This window comes from Balaenoptera ricei, chromosome 14, assembly GCF_028023285.1.
Source record: "Balaenoptera ricei isolate mBalRic1 chromosome 14, mBalRic1.hap2, whole genome shotgun sequence".
NCBI classification, from domain to species: Eukaryota; Metazoa; Chordata; class Mammalia; order Artiodactyla; family Balaenopteridae; genus Balaenoptera; species Balaenoptera ricei.
The window spans coordinates 19523172-19544994 of record NC_082652.1 but is presented as its reverse complement, the minus strand read 5'-3'; the positions used below and the strand labels follow the sequence as shown (position 1 = coordinate 19544994).

At 47.3% G+C, this 21823-nt stretch overlaps 2 protein-coding genes across 3 annotated transcripts in view; one reads left to right on the top strand and one right to left on the bottom strand.

Moving 5' to 3' along the window:
* Window positions 1-9145, bottom strand: part of SART3 (spliceosome associated factor 3, U4/U6 recycling protein) — a 33523-nt gene extending 24378 nt beyond the window's left edge. For both annotated transcript variants that reach the window (XM_059895719.1, XM_059895720.1), the window contains exons 1-2: window positions 8819-9145; window positions 628-754 (exon numbers count right to left, since the gene is read on the bottom strand). In XM_059895719.1, coding sequence (XP_059751702.1) covers window positions 628-754; window positions 8819-9130 — 439 coding nt within the window. In that variant the 5' untranslated portion in view covers window positions 9131-9145. The remainder of the gene's footprint in view (window positions 1-627; window positions 755-8818) is intronic.
* Window positions 9146-10557: 1412 nt separating this feature from the next.
* On the top strand, window positions 10558-17052 carry ISCU (iron-sulfur cluster assembly enzyme). The gene is made up of 5 exons (XM_059894684.1): window positions 10558-10730; window positions 12271-12384; window positions 13274-13384; window positions 14936-15014; window positions 16529-17052. The coding sequence occupies exons 1-5, from the start codon at window positions 10617-10619 to the stop codon at window positions 16612-16614; spliced, it is 504 nt and encodes a 167-aa protein (XP_059750667.1). The 5' UTR covers window positions 10558-10616; the 3' UTR covers window positions 16615-17052.
* Window positions 17053-21823: the final 4771 nt, after the last annotated feature.

The following is a 21823-nucleotide window of genomic DNA, read 5'->3' as shown; positions in this document are numbered from 1 at the left end:
GACATATAGCCAGGCAATCTGATTTCAGCTTCTACGCTCTGCAGTTATGCTTTGTGGGAGGGAGAAGGGGACAGAACTGGATCTAGGACCTGTGTTTTCCGACTTGTCCCTAAAAGATCAATTACGTATATTCACGGAGATTTAACTACAAAGATGCTTGGTGTAATTATGTTTCAAATAAGCAGAAATAACCTAAATGCCCAACTATTGTGGAACAAATAAGGTACGAAACATTTAAATTAAAAATTATTTATGAAAGTTTAGTTATAATACATTTACAGTTATCTGTTTCTGAGAATGGATTAAATACACAAATACTAGAACAGGAAACAGAAAGGGAACGGGGGAAACGTTTAATTACACAGAAATATTTTATCATAAAGTTAGGATAAAGAAATTAGGATTCAAAACATGAGTCAGTATTGCACGACCACAACTATGTTTAGCAAAAACTAGAAGAGGATAAACTAAAAATTGCTGACTTTAGATGATGGGTTTTCTTCTTTCCACTATACTTATATGTTCCAAATTTTCTATAAGGAGCATATCCCACTTTCAGCACTGAAGAAAAAGGACACTCTTCAATTCTCTGTGTTTATAAAAGCAGCCCAACTGTGGAAGCCTTACCTTCGGTCAAAGGAAAGATCTCGCTCATCTTCTGGCGGGCCATCCTCACTTTGGTAAGCTCCCCTTCCAACCGAAGCAGCCGGATCAGGTCCACGTGGCAGTTGTAGTCATAGACGTTGATAGACAGCTAGAAGAAAAAGGAACAGACGTTGAAATTTAGAATGCCATCATCAAAATAACTCAGCTTTTTTCACCATTGGTGACGACACATGTCTGCCACAAGCACAAAATATGTGCAATGTGGGAGAGCCACGAAAAGAGCAAGGCAACACTTACCCTCAGGAAGAGGGAGAAACATCCACAAGAAAGAGCTTTTTATAATAAACTTAACACTCTCTCAAATATGTTACAATTACTGTCAGAACACACGTGGGTTCTCTCTGAAATACAGAAAACATTCTAATGAAGCAAATAAACACAAGGTATGACCTCAGGCAAGTTATTAACTTTTCTAAGCCTCCATTCCCTCATCTGTAAAATGGGATACACCACTAGGTTCTAGCTCGTAAGGTTCTTGTGAGGTTTGGTTTTTTTTAATAGAGCTTTATTGGAGTATAATTGCTTCACAATACTGTGTTAGTTTCTGTTGTACCAAAGTGAATCAGCCATATGCATACACATGTCCCCCTGTCTGCTCCCTCTTGAGCCTCCCTCCTATCCTTGTTATCCCACTGAAAGGTAATTTAGTATCACGCTGTAGCACGTGCCAGGTACATCAGTAAGAGCTCTTTTCTTTTACTAAACAAACAAATGAAAATCCCTATCGGGAGAAACGAGAATGGCAACAGACTGATGAAGCTGAGTGATAGGTACAAAAAGGTTTATCTTTATATTTCAAGTTAAAAGTTAATAAATTAAGATAATTGCTTCCAAAGCTATCGTACATCTGAGACAAAGGAAAACTAAAAGAACTTGTCACTAGCAGACTTACTCTTAAAGAATAGCTAAAGGAATTTCTTCAAACAGAAAGCAAATGATAAGAGAAATCTTGGAGCATCAGGAAGGAAGAGCAGAAATATGGGTAAATACAATAGATGATCCTTCTCTTCATGAATCTTCTAAATTGTATGATAACGGAAATAAAAATTTTAAGGCTATCTGATACCCAAAACAATGACATTTCAAAGGAGGAATGGTAAAGGGACCTAAATGGGAAGACTTCCACACTTCACTCAGGGGTAAAACATAGATACCATGTAAGTCAAATATACTGAAATACCCAAAGCAACCACTGAGAAACTATATAAAGCAATACTCTAAAAATCACTATAAATAAATCAAGCTGGAATCCTAAAGAATGTGCAAATAACCCATACAAAGGCAAGAAAAGAGAAACAGGAGAACAAGCAACACAGGAAACAAACAGAAAATGATAAAATGTCAGGCTTTAGACCTAACATGCCAATAATTACCTTCAAAGTATATGATCTAAACATACTAATTAAAAGACAGAGAATGGCAGAGTGGATAAAAACACAACTCATCTCTATGCTGATTACAAGAAGCTCACTTCAAATTCAAGGATGTAGGTAGGTTCAAAGTAAAAGGATGGGGAAAAATATAGCATGCAAACATTAAACAAAAAGAAGCAGAAGTGACTATATTAGTATCACATAAAGTAGACTTTAGAGCAAAGAAAATTGTCAGAGATAAAATGGGACATTACATAATGACAAAAGGATCAGCCCACCTGGAAGACAAAACAATCCTAAAAGTGCATGCACCAAACAACAGAACCTCAAAATAGATGAAGCAAAAACTGATAGAGCTAAAAGAAGAAACAGACACAACCACAATTATATTGGGGATTTCAACATCCCCCACTTCAGCAACTAAAAGAATTACCAAACAGATAATCAGCAAGAATATAAAAAGAATTCAACAACACCATTAACCAACATGATCTAACTGCTATATATAGAACACTCTACCCAACAATAACAGAATAACACATTTTTCTCAAGTGCCCAAGGAATATTCACTGAGACCATATCCTGGGCCATAAAACAAACCTCAACAAATTTTTAAAAACTTAAATCATACAGAGTATGTTTTCCAATAACAACGATCAATTACTGTAGGAATATCTCTCAACGCTTGAAAATTAAGCAATACAGTTCTAAATAATCTATGGGTCAGAGAGGAAATCTCAAAATTTAAAATACACAGAACTGAATGAAAATGCAAACACAGCAAATAAAAATAAGTGGACTGCAGCTAGCATAGGGTGGACAGGAAAACTTACAGAACTAAATTCAATGTACAAAAAGAATTATACACCATGACTAAGTGGGAGTTATTCCAGGTATGCAAGGCTAGCTCAATCTTTGAAAAGCAATCACTGTAGTCCACTATATATCAAGCTAAGGAACAAATATCATGGTATCAATTGATACAGAAAATGGATTTGACAAAATCCAACAACCATTCACGATAAAAACACTCAGAAAGTTAGGACTTTATCAAAATTAAAACTTTTTGCTCTGTAAAAGACTATGTTAAGAGGATGCAAAGACAAGCTACAGAGTGGAAAAAAAAAATTTACAAACCACATATCTGACAAAGGACTAATATCTAAAAGATATAACTCCAAACTCAACAGTAAAAAACAAACAATCCAAATAAAATAAAAAGTAGGCAAAAGACATGAACCAACATGTACTGGGTTGGCCAAAAAGGTCTTTTGGGTTTTTCCGTAAGATGTTACAGAAAAACGCAAATGAACTTTTTGGCCAACCCATATATCCAGAGGACACAGATGGCAAGTGAGTGCACATGAATAACGGTCAGGGAAATACAAACTAACACCATAATGAGCTATCCTTACACACCTATCAGAATAGCCAAAAGGAAAAACAGTGACACCAACAAATGCCAGAGAAGATGCAAAAAAACTGGATCACTCATACATTGCTGATGAGAATATAAAATGGGTATAGCAATTCAGGAAACTGTTTTTGGCAGTTTCCTACAGAATTCAACACACAAGTACCATATCACCCAGCAACTGCACCCTTGGGCGTTTTTCCAGAGAAACAAAACCTATGTTCACACAAACATCTGAACAGGAATGTGCATAACAGCTGTATTCCTAACAGCTAAATCTGGAAAGAACCCAGAGGTGCTTCAATGGGTGGATGGGTAAACGAACCATGGAACACCCACGCCACGGAATACTACTCAGCCATAACAAGGAACAAATAAACACACAACTCAGATGAATCTTGAAGGAATTATGCTGAGTGAAAAAAGGTCATCCCCAAAGGTTACATGCTATATGATCCCATTTACATAACATTATTGAAATGATAAAAATGTAGAAATGGAGATCAGATTAGTGGGTGCTAGAGGTCAGGAACTGTGGCTCTATCAGGGCAGCAGGAGGGATCCTGAGGTGACAGAGCCGATTTGTGTGCTGACTTTGTCAACGTCAATACATGGGTTGTGAGACTGTACTATAGTTTTACAGAAGGTCACCAGTGGGGGAAACTGGGTAAAGGGTACACAGGATCTCTCTGTATTATTTCCTGCAACTGGAGGGAAACCTACAATTACCTCAAAATGAAAAGTTTAATTTTTTAAAAAAGCTTTCAGGGACTTCCCTGGTGGCGCAGTGGTTAAGAATCCGCCTGCCAACGCAGGGGACACGGGTTCGAGCCCTGGTCCGGGAAGATCCCACATGCCACGGAGCAACTAAGCCCGTGCACCACAACTACCGAGCTTGCGCTCTAGAGCCCATGAGCCACAACTACTGAAGCCCACGCCCCTGGAGCCCGTGCTCCGCAACAAGAGAAGCCACCACAATGAGAAGCCCACGCACCGCAAGGAAGAGTAGCCCCCCCTTGCCACAACTAGAGAAAGCCTGCGCGCAGCAACGAAAGCCCAACAGAGCCATAAATAAATAAATAAATAAATAAATAAATAAATCTTAAAAAAAAAAAAGCTTTCAAACAAGTTGGGGTGTGGGGTTACATTAAGTCTATACACCAAGACTAGACTAGTATCTACTCTTCCAACGTCTGCCACATTTCAGCAATAAATATTTCCCTCTCCAAAGATGACAGATGACCTATAATTCATTCGACTAACACTGCCATTTGACAATGTACTCTTAGTAATCTAGACCCTAGTTATTGCATTAAACTGCACACAGGAGGATCTGTCTCAGCAGGTAGCAAGTCTCAGCAGTAATCAGTCAGACCACGGAATTGACACGGGACAGACAAACTGACGAACAGAACACTAGAAAGCGCCCAGAAACAGACCCACGCAACCAGAAAGTATATCACAGAGGGGCACTGGGTGTATCCACTAAAATGAATTCATGACCCATGACCATGGCCCCAGTTTGAAAAATACTGACTTAAAGAAACTCTTACAGGGTTTGAGACTGGCACAGTTTAACAGTAACAATGTTCCTTGTAGCTTGTTTGTAATAGGGAAAAAAAAAAACTGTAAGCAATTCAAATGCCAGAACAACCAATAAGCTGTGGGCCACTCACACCCTGGTGTACTGAACACACAGCAGTCAAAATGGATAACCTGCAACTGCAAGAACACGGCTGAATCTTAAAAACACACTGCTGAGTGGAAAGCAGTCCCGGATGGTTACACATTGCATGATACACTTTTTTAAAAGCTCAAAAACAAACAAAAGTGGACAATATATGCTTAGGAATGCATACTTAGAGGATAAAACTATACATGTTTTAAAAGAGAAGGAAGCACTCAAGATTCAAAAAAGCAGTTACCTGGGTTTGAGGAGGGGATGGGGTCAAGGCAGGGCACTGGAACCGGGGAGAAGCTGTAGGGACGGGCAGCAGTACTGATGAAGTCCCCACTCTTAGAGCAAGGGTGTTCATCTCATTACCATCCTTTACAATTTACAGATGTGAACTGCTTTGTATGTATCAAATTACACACAAATAGATAATAAAGAAGAATCAATACCAGGTAAGCCCATGACCTATAATTTAAAAAAAAATCTTTTAGCAATGTTCTCCTGCTCATGACTTATAAAACTTGACAGGCTGAACCCACCCCATGATTATGTGATAGGCTGAAAAAGGACAGGACGAGGTCAGGACAGAAGTGTTCTAACGTCCAGGGGTTCTGTTTCCCCGTCTGTACCGGAAGGCACTGGCGTACACCTCTGCATCTCAAGTGGACTGCCATGATGCACTGATGTCTCAAAATTGGCTGTCAAGTGTGTCACGCAAGTAACAATAGTGAAAGAAGTGAAGATCGTGAAAGATGTACTTTCCTCATGAAGGAGCAGGCGCAGTTCTCCCCATCACTCGCAACTCACCTGGGTCTGAATGTGTTTTCTGAGCATGAAGGGGGGTGGGCAAGTCCTGCCTAGCCAGCCTGAATAATGTCTATGCAAGCGGCCCTCCCGTGAACACCAGAGGGAGGTCAGAAGAGAAACGTACAAAACTCACTGAAGTAAAGGAACTGTCTCTAGGATGGTTTTTGATCTAAATTTCTGACTTTTAGGCCCAAATAATGAAGATACTATATATGGAGAGGTGCTCTGAGAGCATGTACATTAAACGCACACTGACATGCATTTAAGAGACCTTCCAGAGTGTTCAACCAGCACTGACAAATGAGCACATGTGCCGGTCTAGTCTGGTCTCAGAACACTGTTAACGACAAAGGATGCTTTAAAGAAAGAGTAGGCTTGCCCAACGTGCAAGTGCTCTGCGAACTGCTTTCCTGACTCCCTAACAGCACAACCTGGCCCTGGACTGGGGGCGGAGAGGTGACAGAGAGGCCTGGTGGAAAGGACACTTAGCTGCAATCACAGGAAAGGGGGGGGGGGGGGGGAGGAGATGGGAGCAGGTCCCATCACTGCATCTACTGTGTGTCAAACTGTGCCTGGAGCTTTACACACCTCTTGTCACTTAAGCTCCACAACAGCCCTGTGAGGGAGGCACTACTACAACCCTCCCTTTACCAATTGGGACAGCAGGCTCAGAGCGCTGACATGACCTGTAAGACACCATGAGGTGCCACTTTCAGTTTCAGGCCACAAACACAAATGGTGGGAAATCTCCGCTTTCGTTACACGGACAGATACTACTAACTGCGAGCTTTCATAAACACACTCAGGGCGACAACTGTAATTTGCAAATACGACAAGGCCGAGGGTTTCACAGGCCTCTCTGGAAGTTACTGACCATCATGCTCCACCAGGAGAGTCGTTACAGCAGGAACTAGAGGCTGTGGGATTAGGAGGAGGTGGGAGGGAGTTTTGGAAAAATTGGAGAAGTCCATTTCTAGACCCCCCCGGAAAAGAGGATAAAGCCAGAGGCTCTTCAATTCACCATCACCTGCCAGATCCCATCCTGTGTGGTCACCTTCGGTGGCCTGAGGCAGGGCTGGCAACTGCACAACACCAGTAGGCCGGTGGCCTCTGCCCTGACCCATCCTCTTCTCTAGTAAGCTGGGTACCCTCATCAACAACTTAATCACTCTGCTTCCAAGCCTCCCCTTCCCCTAAAATGGTAATCCTCTTTCCCCTACCGAGTAAGCTAATGGCTCATTGAAAGGCCCAAGGCCAGAAGAACAGATTTCCACCAGGACAGGGACACAGTCAGCCTAGCATCTCGTATTACACTGCTGAATGAATAGAAGACTGAATAGACTTTGGCACGCTTATTTATAAAAAAGCAGAAATGGTAACCACCTGCCTACCCCCAGTTGGTTCAGATAGGATGACAAGTGGGACAGGTATAGCAAGAGATAATATAACTGTTTCACAATTTAACAAAACATCACCTCGAGACAGGACGTTATAAGGAATGTCACACCCAGCAAAGTTAAGTGAGAAACCCAGGCTAACAACCTCACATCACTAAGTAATTTCATAGCCAGTGTGGCATTCAGTCCACAGACAACCTTGACAAGTTCAAAACCCCTTACGAGTGAGTCTAAGCAAATCATTTCATCATTCCTTCTGTGCCTCGGTTTCCTCATCTGTAAAATGAGAATGTGCTCCATCTGTTTGCCCCTCCAAATCCACTCTACCCTCTCTCCTCCCCGTCCTGTGACCCACTGTGTGGACCACACTGATGAGGTCTCTGGCTGTCTTGCTTCCAGCAGGGTTTGCCCAGCAGACGGCACCAGCAGACTGTTTGGAGAGGGGCAGAGCGGTAGGTCAGGATACTTCTTCCCCACCCCAATCCCTGATGGGAAACTGGGGCCGCACCCCTGGAACGAACGTCTCACCTCCTCTCAGGTGTTCCCTCCACACAACTATTTGGAAAACCAGTCCCTCCCATCACCTCTTCAGGCCTAAAGGTGGACACCTAAAGGTCCTGCTACTACTAGCCCTGGGGTACCGAACCTTCACTCCTGATTTCCCTGCCCTAGACACAGTAGTCCCTTTACTGACCTTTTGTCAAACTTTCCTAATTTTAATGTGCCACCTACTTCCTGCTGGAATCCTAGATTACACAAGAGATACCACCACCTGTATCTCATAAGGTTACAGATTAGAAATCACGTAGCTACTAGTGCCAGGCCCCGAGCTTTAATTACCATTATAACAAACCTATGTGCGGAAATCGTTTCTCCCAATTTACAAATGAGGTAGCCAAGGCTGAGAGAGATTAAGAAATTCGCCCAAGCGCACGCAAGGGTGGAAGAGCCAGAACTGGGGCCTTAGGCTCCAGATGCTGAAATCTCTCCCTTTCCATTTCTATTATCACCGTCACGGTCAATATTTTCCCGACCACGCCATAGTTCATCATCGTCGTCATTCTTACAGGCAAATAACTCTCTTTTAGAAATAAAAATTTATCTCTCGTGCTGGACAGCTGAACGGTGTGGCTAAGAGCGAGAGTTCTGGCTGGAGTCGATTCAAAGTTCAAAGCCTGTCTCGCCAAAATCCTGTCTCACCATTTACAGGAAGTGTAATCTTGAGCAAGAGAATTCCCTCCACCAAAAGCCTGTTTCCTCCCATAAAACGGGAAATACACTACTCCCTTCAGCGGGTTCTGGCGAAGGTTCAATGGGATAACGGTTGCAAAGCACCTGGCGAGCAGTAAACGCTCGAAGGACGGGAGACGCGCTGATGAATTGCGCTTTGGCGGCCTTGGCGGCTTTATTACCGCCGAGGACAAGGCAGGCGGGCCGGGGCCTGGGAACCTGAGGGAAGGAGCCCGCCGCCCACCCCCGCGCCCACCTGCTCCTCCAGCCGCTCGATCTCCAGCTGGTTCTTCTCCTCTTCGTCGTACTCCCACTCGTACTCCCCCGGGGAGCTCTCGGCCGAGGAAGCCATGGCGTACTCCTCATCTCCATCGCTCTCACTCACGCCTTCCTCCTGCTGGTCCCACTCCGGCCCCACCGTCTTGTACGTCGCGGTGGCCACGGCCCGCGATAACACCTTCCTCCTCGTCCTAGCCTCCTTAGCTTCAACCTCCTCACCCTCGGCCTTGGGCCCGGCCTTGGGCTCAGCCTCCGCTTCCGAAGCCGATGCTGCGGCCGCCGTCGCCATCTTGCGCCTCCAGTGACTCCCGGGTCCTCACTCTGCTGCCGAAGACCCACTGAAGTAGAAGCTGCCCGCGGCGCGCGCCTGATCAAAACCCTGCTCTCCTGCCACCTAGAGAGAAACTGTGAGCCACGGATGACGGCGAAACCTCGTAATACACGGAACTCATGTTATTTTATATACTTTTAATAGTTCTCGTCGGAGGAAAAAGAACTCACTAACAGGGCATGTGTTCCGCCACAACTTCGGACAGAAGTTGGGTCCTTAGACAGGAAGTGGAAGCCATAGAGGAAGTCATGGAGCGAGCGTGCTGATTGACATTAAGGGTTTGGCGCCATCTTGAGAAGGTCAAAATGATTCTTGGAATTAATGCCTTACTTACCGCCTATTCTGACCTGGCGCGTGGTTCAGTCTCCCTAGTAACTGAGCCTCAATGCAGAGAAAAGTCCAAGTCCTCGGGGAAGGATCGATTGCACCATTTATGAGAAAAACTCATTTCCCAAAGAGATTCCTCCCCTTTATGTAATGCCTCGTGCCTAGCAGTTAAATACACATGTGCGTTTTCTGGTTTTATAGGATCGTATTCTGCAAACCAATATTAATAAACTACATTAGTAAACATTTACTTAGAATCTCTTCATTGCCATGCCTTGTCATATAAATTGTGACAGTTTGCTTTTTTACAGAGAGAGAAATAGAGACATAAACATAACACACTTTTTAAAATCGGGGCGAAGTATTCGTTTAGCTAAGCTTTCCACTTTTGAGGTAGGAAAGCCTTGGTGTGTTTATTTATTGCCTTTCTCCCTCATTAGCAAGCTTAATTATGTCAGAAATTATGTTTTTCTTTCCGTTGTATTCCCAAAGCACCCCGACAAAAAGTAGATACTCAACACATATTTGCTCAATGGATGAAAGAATTGTCCTTGAATTAGTACAAAAGAGAAGATCGAGGTTTAGAAAGACGCTGTCATTCACCTAGCATCACACAACCAGTTAGGAGCACAAACGGGATTCCAACTCAGGATTGTTCAAGTTTGAATCCCAACTGAGTCTAACTCTCCGGGCAACCTAGGACAAGCTACTACACCGCTCTGATCCTCAACTTCCTAAGCTGCAAAACAGGGCTAAGAAAGGTGGACTGGTTGATCCTCTGCGCATTCCGGCGGTGGACTTTGTGAACGCAAACTTGGGTCCCGAACTCCAGCCCGAAGCCCCTCAGATCCAGAAACCATCACGGAGGACAAAGCCTCCTGCGACTCCAGACCTTTGGGCTCTGTGTCCCGCCCGGGCTCCGCGCCCCGCGCCCCGCCCGCCCCGGAGGGGCGTGGTCAAGGCGTGACCAAAGCGCGTACACGTGCACGGAGCGGGAGGGCTCAAGCGCGAAGTCGCCAGGACGTTAGAGGGAGCGCGCTCCAGGCTAGGAGCCGACTCGCGCACGCGCCCCCCGCCTCGGTCTCGCACTCGGCCTGCGCAGGCGCAAGCCCGTAAGATGGCGGCGGCTGGAGCTGGCCGTCTGAGGCGGGCGACTTCGGCACTGCTGCTCCGGGCCCCGCGTCTGCCGGTCCGGGAGCTGTCAGCTCCGGCTCGGCTCTATCACAAGAAGGTAGGAGCGGGCAGGAGCGGGCGGGAGCGGGCGGGAGTGCGAGGACAACCGAGAGTGCGGGCGTCGTAGCGGAGGCCCGGGCCCAGGAAGGACTCTGCGGGGCCCGGGCACTGCGGGGCCCGTGAGGCCCCACTGCGACCCAGGGTACGGGCCGCCCCCGGCCCCAACGGAGGCGCCGCCCCTCGCGCGAATCCGCCTGGACTAACTTTCCCTCCCTGCGCAGGGGCACTAACCGCGCCTGAAATAAAAATGACAGCTTCCGCTCATCTAGTAGCCACTGCCCGTGGGCCCGGCCTCTGGCCGCCATCTCGTGCATCCAGCCTTTAAACCCCCAACAGCCCAGGAAGCAGGGTCCTGCAGTGACTTGCCAGCCCGACACACAGCGGCGCGGGGTCCGGCTTCAGCCAAGGCCACCGCCCTGGCCAGGTGACCTTGGGCAAGTCAGTGCCGTGCGCTGAACCTGGTTCCCCACTTGTCAAATGGGGTCTTAGCAACCCCCCGTACTCGAGACCATTCCTGCGGAGTCCTCGGCAAGGTGCCTGGCACAGGGAGGCCACTTTGGGTGATTTTTATTTTTTCAGGAGCTCAGAGCCTCCGAGTGGAGATGGACATGTAACGAACAGCCATAACGTTTTTATTTTTGTTTTGTTTCTGTTTGGAGTGGTGGTGAGCTGTGAGTAGAGACAGGTGCATACTTTGCAGCCCTTACCTTCCGGGGGTGTAAAGTCCCTAAACATGAGACTCTCTCACTCGGGAACCGGTTGACTAAAGAATGCGGTGAATCAACCCGGGGCAGAAAGTCCAGATTGGACATTATCTTGTAGGTCCTTGGGCTTGGAGTCAAAATCCGTGCTGGGGTGGAGGGGGGGGGGGCTGGAAAGATCGGGATACTTACTGCTAACTGGTAGACAAACCTCAAGATTTTTAAAGCCTTCCGCGTGCCAGTTTGAATAGATGTTTATTCTGTTCTGGCTTCCGCTCATTTCCCCACGGACTTCACTCCCCGACCCAGGGTTGTGTGTTGTTGACACGAGCCTTTCCACCACCAGGGTGCGCTGCTGCACCAGAGAGATTTCAGGGCCTTGCAGTACAGTAATGAGATATTTATTATTTATTTTCGCACACAAAGGGACGTATTCCATAGCCTTGTTCCTCCTGTATCAGTCTCCTTGAGGCTTCTGGGAAACCCTTCCATTTCTGGACCATACTTATTTTTAGGATTTTCGAATAATAATCATTATCCTTTAAGAATGGATTTTCTTTGGAAGTTACAAAAATGCTGTTTGAGCCCAACTCTGGTGACTTGGGTGGTTAAAGGTCAAGTAATTATTTGTGGTTCAAAACCCTGCGGAATTAAGACATGATTTTGCTGATTTTTCGCCACTATCTGGAATCTCTGAATTCCTTCCCAGGTGAAATTTGGTATTTAGTGATGGCCTGCCAGGTTCAGCTTGCTGACTTCAAGGACCTTGCCATCAAAGTCGGGGAGACCAATAGCAAAAAAGAGTGACTGTGATTTCTGTTCACCGTCTCGTTTCAGGTTGTTGATCATTATGAAAATCCCCGAAACGTGGGGTCCCTTGATAAGACATCTAAAAATGTTGGAACCGGACTGGTGGGAGCTCCGGCGTGTGGTGATGTCATGAAATTACAGGTACCGCTGGTTCCCATCTTTACTGGTGGTAACAGTGACCCCTTTGCTTGTACAGTGCTCCGTAGTTGACAGAGCATTTACGTGTACAGCATTGCATCTGGTCCCCATCTCGATTCCTGTGAGATGGGACAAGTCGGTGTTACAAATGACTCAAGCAGGGGCTGAATGCTAGTCACACTGGTAAACTACGCTGACCCTTTCTGACATAGTGAACTGATCTCACCTTTGTGCTCACTGTACCAGCCTAAATTCCAACTTAGCTAAGTGAAATCTTTTGTGAATTTTACCAATCAAAGGAAAACCACAACTGTTCAGTTAGCAATCCCCAAAGAGACAGGAAACGCAGTAAATCAAACCTCCTGCCCGTTGGAGACGACATGCAGGTAGTGCCTGGCACTCTGGGTGAACCATAGCTTTCTCCACCTCTCCTTCGTCACCGTGGTGGGCAGCTCGCCAGACAGCTTCATGCCTATCTTGGAAAACAGAAACAAGGCAGGAGGGAACTACTGCATGCAGTCTGGCGCCAAAGGAAAAAGCATTATCCAGAGACCTTTATTGCAGACTCTCCCAGTGTTTAAAGACGCACATTGACCCAGCAGCTGGGAGGAGAACCTCATAGCCAAAAATCAGGCTAGGGTTGGGGGCGGCAGGAGGCATATTTTTTGGTTGATCTTTACTAGCTAGGCCTGTATAATTCTGTATAGTTGTTCCTGCTTTTATCTTCTCATCACTGAGCTCTTTGGAACAGAGGAAACTCAGTAATTAGTGCCCAAACTTTTAAGTGTGGAAAGCAGGATCCAAGCTCTCAGGGAGCGCCCCGTGGGCCTCCATGAGCGCCAGGTTCTATGGGGCGCACCAGAACCTCTGCTAACTCCTGCCTCTTTTCTAGATTCAAGTGGATGAAAAGGGGAAGATCGTGGACGCCAGGTTTAAAACATTTGGCTGTGGTTCTGCGATTGCCTCCAGCTCGCTAGCCACCGAATGGGTAAAGGGGAAGACGGTAGGTTCCTGCAAACTAGAATTAAGTCACATTCTCCACAAACCTGGCTCTCAGTTAAGGGAAGGGTCTAGTGAGTGTAAACAAACAAACCAAAAACCTATGATTTTTTTTTCTAAATATGCTAAGAATTTTCTTTTTAATTTTGCTTACCGAGGTTTTTGTTAAATTCTTCTCCACATTGGGAATTACGGATAATTTTAAGTGTTTTTTAGTTTGGGGTTTTTTGTTGTTGATCATTTTTATTTGTTTGGGGGTTTTGGTGGTGTTTTGTTTTTAACTAAATCGAAAAAAGATCCTCACTTCCCCCTCTAACACAATAGAAGTGAAAAGAAATCTTTGGCTTTCTCCAAGGTCACTGCTGTTATCATTTCTTAGAAGTCTAAGTCTGCTCAGGGGGTGGTTCTATTGTGGTTTGTTTTGTTTGTTTCCTCCCATCCTGTTTCAGGAGGGATTGCAGGTGGCTTACAAGGATTCATGAAATAACAAAGTAGCCTTTCTAAAATCCTGTCGTCATTAAAACCTCTCAGAAAAGCCAAACTGCAGGTGCTCATCTTTGCAGCCCCAAGGGCCCAAGTTCTGGGAGCTGAGTCACAGAGGCGTGTGCCAGGCCACGTGCCGCCGGCTCCCTGTGGCTCAGGGCCTCCTGGCCGGCAAGCTCCTCAGGGCCGGGGAAGCAGAGACCTAACCTGTTCTGGCCGGAGGTGGCTGTGAAGTGATTTGTCCAGAACTATCCTCAGGGAAAGAGGAAATGAGACAGGGCACCTGTGCTCCCAGGGCCTGGCCCCGTGAATGTGATCAGAAAGTGGGGAGAGGGCCTTTCTCTGACCCTGAGAGACTCCCATCTGAGTTTCCAGGAACAGAAGTTGAAGCATAATTCAGTGGAGTTAGTGGACTTGGGAGATTGGGGGGCAGGGGGGGAAAGTCGCTTTCCTTAAGGCAGCGGGGCTCCGTTCCACAGAGGCCTGCCTCCTGGTATGCCCCTGGGCTCTCAACAAACCCCAGGCATCCTTTTTAGTCCGCCTAGAGGAGAAAGGTTCTCCTTGGGGCAGGGGATGAGCCCCAAGAGCTCTCCTTCCAGGAGCTGTCTGTGCCACTGGCCCGGGTGCTGCCAGCCTGGGTGCCACCCCTCCCGCCTCCCTGACACTATCTAGCACTTAGAGTTGATGGGATTTATTCTGAACATTTAGTATAAGGCACCAGAGAAGTTGAGAGTCACAAAACCAGCGTAGAAAATCACTGCCTTTTAAAAAAAAGGCTCAAGTTGCTGGCCTCAAGCAGACCCCTCAGAGGCTCCTCCCGGGGTCCGCTCCCGGCTCGTGGCAGCGTCTCTGCGGGCCTGGCTCGCCCCAGCTGAGCAATGCAGGTGCGTATGCTTCGTACTTGAGGAGCCCAGCTGCAGCCGGGACATGGAAGTGGGAGTCCTCTGTCTGGGGTTATTAAATGGAAATCGTCCCCCGCCACCCTGTCGTGGGGCCTCTTTGGCCCTTTTTATTTTCTGTCCCACCAGACAGAGATCACTAAAACTTCCCGTCTGCCCCACGTGCCTCTCAGGTGGAGGAAGCCTTGACCATCAAAAACACGGACATCGCCAAGGAGCTGTGCCTCCCGCCTGTGAAACTGCACTGCTCCAGTAAGTGTCCCCTCCAGGATGCCGGTGGGCTCGGACACTTAGGGCAGTTTTGTAGTGGCACCCACTTGATTTGTGACAGGGGAACGGCGAGTCCTTTTGGGCCGTGGAGTCCACCTTCACAGCCTCCGAGGGTTAGAGCTCATGGAGTCCGTTTTCACGATCCCCAGAGGGTTAGAGCCCCAGGGCCTCACTGCGGTCTCCAGGGCAGTCCTACGGGGGTGGTGTGGGCGAGCATCGTGCCGAGCACGTTGTGGCCTCACTTCTAACCCTCAGGAACGTCCTCCAGTCCCCAGAGGCGTCATTACCTCTCCCCCTCACAGAGGAGGAAACGAGGGCTCAGGTTAAAGCCCCCCAGTCACACAGCTCCTCAGTGGGAGGGCCAGAGTCTAAACCCCAGTCTCTGATTCCAGAATCTGTGCTGTTCACCCGGCTGTGGTGAAGTTGGGACCAGTAAAGGAGAAAATGCCGCTTTCACCATAATCCTGTTTGTTGAGCGTTTCCTCACTTCCTTTCCAGATGCCCTCACTGTCGGGGTCTGCATCTGTATATGAAATGACTAAGCCCAGTTGTGCAATATCCCCCTCTTCATTCTCCCTAAGAGAAAGTCCAGATGCCTTAAGGCTTATACTTGGCTTTCCAGTTCAGTCTAAAGCTTTTCAAATCTCAACCTTCTAGGGGAAGGCGGTTATGGGAAACAGTAGCCTAAACTTATTGATGGAGATTTACTGACCAAATTAGTTAAAAATCAGCAGAGGGCCAGGCCTCCTGCCAGGGTAGGACTCATAAGAGAAGAAGTGAGTGCCGCGGCAGGGATGGAGGTCTGCTGAGACCCGAGTTCTTTCCGCTTGCCCTGGAATTTCAAATACCCGTGAATAAAGGCCATAGCTTGTAAACATTTTCACATGGTTTCAGAGGAACCCCCCGCCTTTTCATTAGGCCTTCTTGGGTACTGAAATCTTTAGCCAACGCTCTCTGCTGTCATTCCAGCTCTCTCAATGTTTATTTTCCCCAAAGCCTCCCTTTTAATATCGACTCCAAAATAAAAGTTTCCACACTTGGGATCACTAGAGAGTGCCAGCAAATGCCATCCCAGCCACAAACTGGCACGACCTAAGTTATGCCAGCCAGCGTCACCAGCGTCCACTGCATTTATCCTGACTTCCCTGAGAGCAGCTGAGAACTAACATTTGTTGTGTCCCTCCTGTGCATCAGACCCTTTATGTATAAAGCCCTCACCCTATCCCAGCAAGAAAACATGATCGTCCAAGAGGCTAAGGAACTAACCTAGAATCTCGGGTATTTGCAGCACAGTCTGTCCCCAGAGCCACCCCGCAGGAGGGACCCAGCTCAGGAAACAGCCATCGGCCTGCAGGCCTGCTTCTTGCCCAGCACCCTGGAGAGGTGACTGTTAAGCCTGTCCCAGCACCGCTACCTCAGCTCTTAAAGATTCTCTTCCTAAGACTGTTCCTGCAGATTCTAGAAACTTAGGCTCTCTTTCGTTCTCTTACTTCCAGTGCTGGCCGAAGATGCCATCAGGGCCGCCCTGGCTGATTACAAACTGAAACAAGAACCCAAGAAAGGAGAGGTGGAAAAGAAATGAGCTCCCGGCGAAGCTTCCCGCAGGTCACGTGGGCTGCTTGCCGCCCCCCCCCCCCCCCCCCGCCGCGCAGTCATGTAGGTGTTCAGAAGCCCTCGCACTACGATATAAAGCACTATGAGATCCGCACAACATTTGCTGTTCACGTTGTGACTCTAATGCAAGCAAAATACACAGTCTAGTTGTTCTGAATCCTGTGGTTTCCTGCAGCTCACTTTCATCGCCTTAACCTAGTGTATGTCTATTTCGAATTATGCATATGGCCCCCAAACTGAAATCAGTAGGTTTGGGTAGTCGTGAAGTGCACAAATATCTAATTTTACCTGAATCTATTTTGGGGAAGATTACCAGTAGAATGCCTTGGTAAGATTATTTGGTAGGACCAAATATTGTACATAAAACAGATTTGCATATATATAATAAATAAAGGAATATAAGGCAGTGCTTGTCTCTGGTAAGCCTTGTCTCTTGGGTCCCTCACTCACCTCACAGGGCTGCCCTCAGCCCCTTGGGGTTTGTTCACAGATGCTGGACAGTGATGACTCGTGCACCTTTCCCAGCAAACTGGGCAGTAAAGACCACGCACGGAGATTTTAACAAAGCCAGATGTCACTAATGTTTTCTGAAACAAGGGGGAAGATGAAAGGAGATGGCCATCACTTTTCATTCTTTACAAAATAACAGGCTGACAACTCAAAGTCAGTCCAGAAGATTCTGTTTGTAATTTCACTGGTTTGTAAAATCCTGAAATCTGAGCAACGCTGGCTTGGACGCTACCCTAAAGCTGTGGACCAAATCCACAAAGAGGCCTGAGGGATGAGTTTTAGATGTCGATTCCTAGACCCAGGGTTCTGCTGTAGGTCTGGTCAAGTAGTTCCAATACCCGACTCTTGAGAACCTCCTGGGTGGTTCTGTGTGGAGGCGGGTTGAGCCAAGCCATCGGGAAGAACCTTCTTTTGTCCACACCTGCACAGCTGTGATACTTAAATAGTTCACTGTGAACTGCCTACGTGTACAGTGACCTCAAGTTGAAAAACATACCTCCCTGGCTCAGGGACAAATAACAGCTGTTCTAATCACTGTTCCTCCTGCCCCATCTGGGCCGGGGGGAAGGGCAGGGGGTGCCGTGCTGGGGCGCCCACAGTCACGCACCAGCTAAAAGCCCCACTAAAGGAGGCCCAACTTTCTAGTGAAACATGATCTCAAAATGCCAGCTAAGACTCTCAAATCTCCAACTTCAAAAGTAAGATGCTTTTGTTTTTCCCGATGTTCAGGCATAGGCTGGCTGCCTCTTCTCTTAAATATACCTCCTTTGTTTAGAAAAAAAAGCAAGAAACAAAAAACTCCTCTGGGTTCTGGGGAAGGACACTGAACTTCAAAGGCCCCTTCCCCCGCCCCCCAACCCGCGGGGAAGGCCACAGAGCAGGGCCTTCATCAGAATCTCAAATTAGAGCTGCTGGGTGGAACCATGTCACATTGTCCCATGTGGCGTGTTCTACTGTTTAATTCACCGTCCCTCTAAGGCTGCGCTTGTCTCTTTATTATATGTGGCCGCCCTGCAATTCCCCACCGCTGTTCTTTGTGACTTTTTTAAATGAGACATTTTTGTCCCGGTTACATCCTCTGAGAGCTGAGGCTAAATTCTACACATCAGAAGCTGCTCGTAAACAGCCACAGCAATATTACCAGAATAGCCCAAACCTCCAAATATGTGGTCGTGCAGCTAAAAGAAATGAATATTTTGTTTGAAATTGCATTGAGAACACAGCTAGTTTCAACCACGCGAGGGCACCGTGTCCCCTTCCTTGGGTGAGCTCAGGTCTCGAGATCTTGGCATCCTATGGATCTCAGCACCTCCACATGAACTCTTCCACGGGGGACCCGCCGTGTAACTTACAGCAGGCTCACACACCCGTGCTCTGAGCCAGACTCTTACATTTGTAATCCCGTCCATTCTCAGGCTGGCCCCCTGGTGTGGGCATTATTTCAAACAAGGAAACTGGCTCAGGAGGTCAGCTACTCCCAAGCCACGAGGTTGGGCTTGGGCTGGGTGACCCCAAAGGCCATGCTTCTGCCTCATTTCCTTCTGGCAGAACTCGACACCATCCGAGGCTCACCTGTGCCTTGAGCATCGGCGGGAAGGTGAACGCCCACACAGAGTGAGCCCTGATCCTTTCATTTGGCCAACTCACCTCCATGCGCCGGGCCCTGGCCGCGCCTCAGTCATCCAGGAGCCCAATTTAACCCCAACGCCTGATTAAATCTGATGCTGTGTGGGTGGGGCCTGGGCACTGGCATTTTGTCAAAGCTCCCCAGGAGTTTCCGGGGTGCAGCCCTGAGTGAGAACCACTGTGAAGTGCTCTGCACTCTGCAAAGCAGTTTGCCGAAATGATTTCCGTGGGGACTCACGGTCCTGTGAGAAGGTGTCACTTCCCATCTCCAACCTCCCTCTCTGCCCCTCCCACCCCACACATCTGCCTTAGTCTGGGCCTCCATCGTCTCTCTCCTAGCCTCCGCACTGGCCTCCCTGCCTCCAGCCTCACTGCTGGGATCCATTCCCCACTCTGACCCTGTCCCTCCTCTTCTTGAAACCTGTCCATGGCTGCCACTTGCCCTTCCGACAAATTCCAAACCTCCTACCACATCGATCACTTAGCTCCAGCCACACTGAACCTTCCCTTCAGGCCCTATGCTGCACCCCCTGCCCGGAATGCCCTCACCAGGCATCTTCCCTTAACCTCCACTCAGCCTAGGAGCCTCATCTCAGATCCCACCTCCCCCAGGAAGTCTCCCCTGATTCCCCCAGGCTGAGCTAGATGCCCTCTCTGTTCCTACAGTCTCTTGTCCTTCCCTGAGCCCGTAAATATCATGGATGGGTTTTGTACTTTGCTCTTTTCTTATATTTCTATATCATTACTCAGACACTCTTTTTTTTTTAATAATTTTTTTTCAATTTTAAACAGGTAATATACTATTTTCAAAAATTCAAACAGCCTGAAAGGGAACAGAATGATATATAAGTTTCCTTGCCACCCCTACTAATTCCCCAATTTCCCTCCTCAGAGGCAATCTCTGGTACTTGTTTCTTAGGTGTCCTTCCGGAAATTTTCTAGGCATATCCAAGTATACATGTGTTTAAATAGACCCTCTGTTTTTTTCTTTTTTACACAAATGGTAGCATACTACATATACTTCTATATCTTTCTGTTTTCCTCTTAGCTGTATTTCTCCATATCAGTTCCTATAGACCTGCCTCATTCTTATTAATAGCTACCCAGCATTCCATGTATGATGGTTCATAATTTAGTCTTCTACTGATGACAGCAATTCAATTATGGGACCCAGCTTCTGGTACAGCTCTTGACTTACTAGGGGCTCCATGAATACTTACTGAGTGGATGGATGGATGCATGCATGGATGGATGGAGGGTATGTGAGTGGATGGATGGGTGGGTAGATGGATGGGTGAGTGGGTGGGAGGATGGCTGGATGGAGAAACAGAAGCTCAGAGAGGTGAAACGGCTTGCCTCAGATGACACAGCAAGGAAGTGGTAGGTTAGAGCTCCAGCTGAGGTCCTCTGCCCACCTCCCAACCCCACCATGGCTATGACCACATCTCTAATTTAACCTTTCCTAGATGTTATTCCTGGATTCTGGCCACTTGGGACCACATCAAAATGCACTTTCACAACTTCCCATTAAGAACTGTCCTATCAAAACCAGCTGTCTCTATCATGGCATCTTCTTAAAAGGCCAAGCAAATGAGGGGTGACTTTTGATGATTAAGGCCCCTTGAACTTGAGACAAGAGGGCAGACTCTGTGTCCATCCTCGTGATGGGACAGAAGACTTCCGGGTCCCACTGAGTCTTGGCAGAGTTAGGGGGACCCTGCAGATGAGCCCCAACCCCAACCGGAAGATGGATGTGGAGCACATCTCTCATTGGTGGCTTTGGGGCCTGTCCGCTTGCTTCCTCCATCCCTCAAGATGACATCAGCCAACCCCTCAAAGAGCCACCTCCCCAGAGAAGACCGTCTCTGCCCAGCAGCAGGGCACAGCAGAGTGAGCTCGGCGCGCTGGTGTCAGACCCGGTGGGTTCAAACGCCACCTACCCCGTGTGACCTTGAACAAGAGACTTCAACCACCCCAAATCTCCGTGTATTCATCTGCAAAATGGGATGATAATAGTACCTACCTGGTCTGGTTAACATGACCATTAAATGAGATGAAGCATGTAAAGCATGTGGCATATAAAAAAGAGTGCAGGGCTTCCCTGGTGGCGCAGTGGTTAGGAATCCGCCTGCCAATGCAGGGGACATGGGTTCGAGCCCTGGTCCGGGAAGATCACACATGCCACGGAGCTCCTAAGCCCATGCGCCACAACTACTGAGCCTGCGCTCTAGAGCCCGCGAGCCACAACTACTGAGCCCACAGGCCTAGAGCCTGTGCTCCGCAACAAGAGAAGCCACCGCAATGAGAAGTCCGCGCCCTGCAACCAAGAGTAGCCCCCGCTCGCCGCAACTAGAAAAAGCCCACGCACAGCAACAAAGACCCAACGCAGCCACAAACAAAATAAATAAAATAAACAAATTTTAAAAAAAGAAGAGTTCATAGACGTTACGGTGATTGTCATGATTACGCATGACTCTTCAGCCCCAGCTACACACCAGACACAGTTGCTGGGTGTTTTATATAGATTAGCTCATTTATTCTGCACAAAAATGCTAAAATTCTATGATTATCCCATTTTACAGATGAAGAAACTAGAAGGTAGAGGGATGTGTCCAAGATCACAGAGCCAGGAAGTGGCTGCAGCAGGATTCCAGCCCAAGCTCTCAGCTTGCGACTGGTCTATTCTCTCTACTGCTATTATCATTATTACTATTAGCATTGGTCTTATTATTACCATTCCTCATAGCAACTGTTACTATTACTACTATTGCCACTACTACAGCTACTATTACTGTTTTTCAAATACTATAGGGAATTCCCTGGCGATTCGATGGTTAGGACTCAGCACTTTAACTGCCAGGGCCCAGGTTCAATCCCTGGTCGGGGAACTGAGATCCCACAAGTCATGCAGCGTGACAAAATAAAATTAAATTTAAAATTAAATGAAATTAATACAGTACAATAAAATAAATGTAAAGTAAAATACTATACCTTCCAGGCTTCCAATCTATGATGTCTTTGCCTTGAGACGCACCCTCCCA

Excerpts from the sequence above, each read along its gene's own strand:
- ISCU (XM_059894684.1), top strand. The coding sequence starts at position 10,617 with ATGGCGGCGGCTGGAGCTGGCCGTCTGAGGCGGGCGACTTCGGCACTG. Across the intron at positions 13,385-14,935 it reads AATGGGTAAAGGGGAAGACG|GTGGAGGAAGCCTTGACCAT; the intron begins GTAGGTTCCTGC and ends CGTGCCTCTCAG. Across the intron at positions 15,015-16,528 it reads TGTGAAACTGCACTGCTCCA|TGCTGGCCGAAGATGCCATC; the intron begins GTAAGTGTCCCC and ends TCTTACTTCCAG.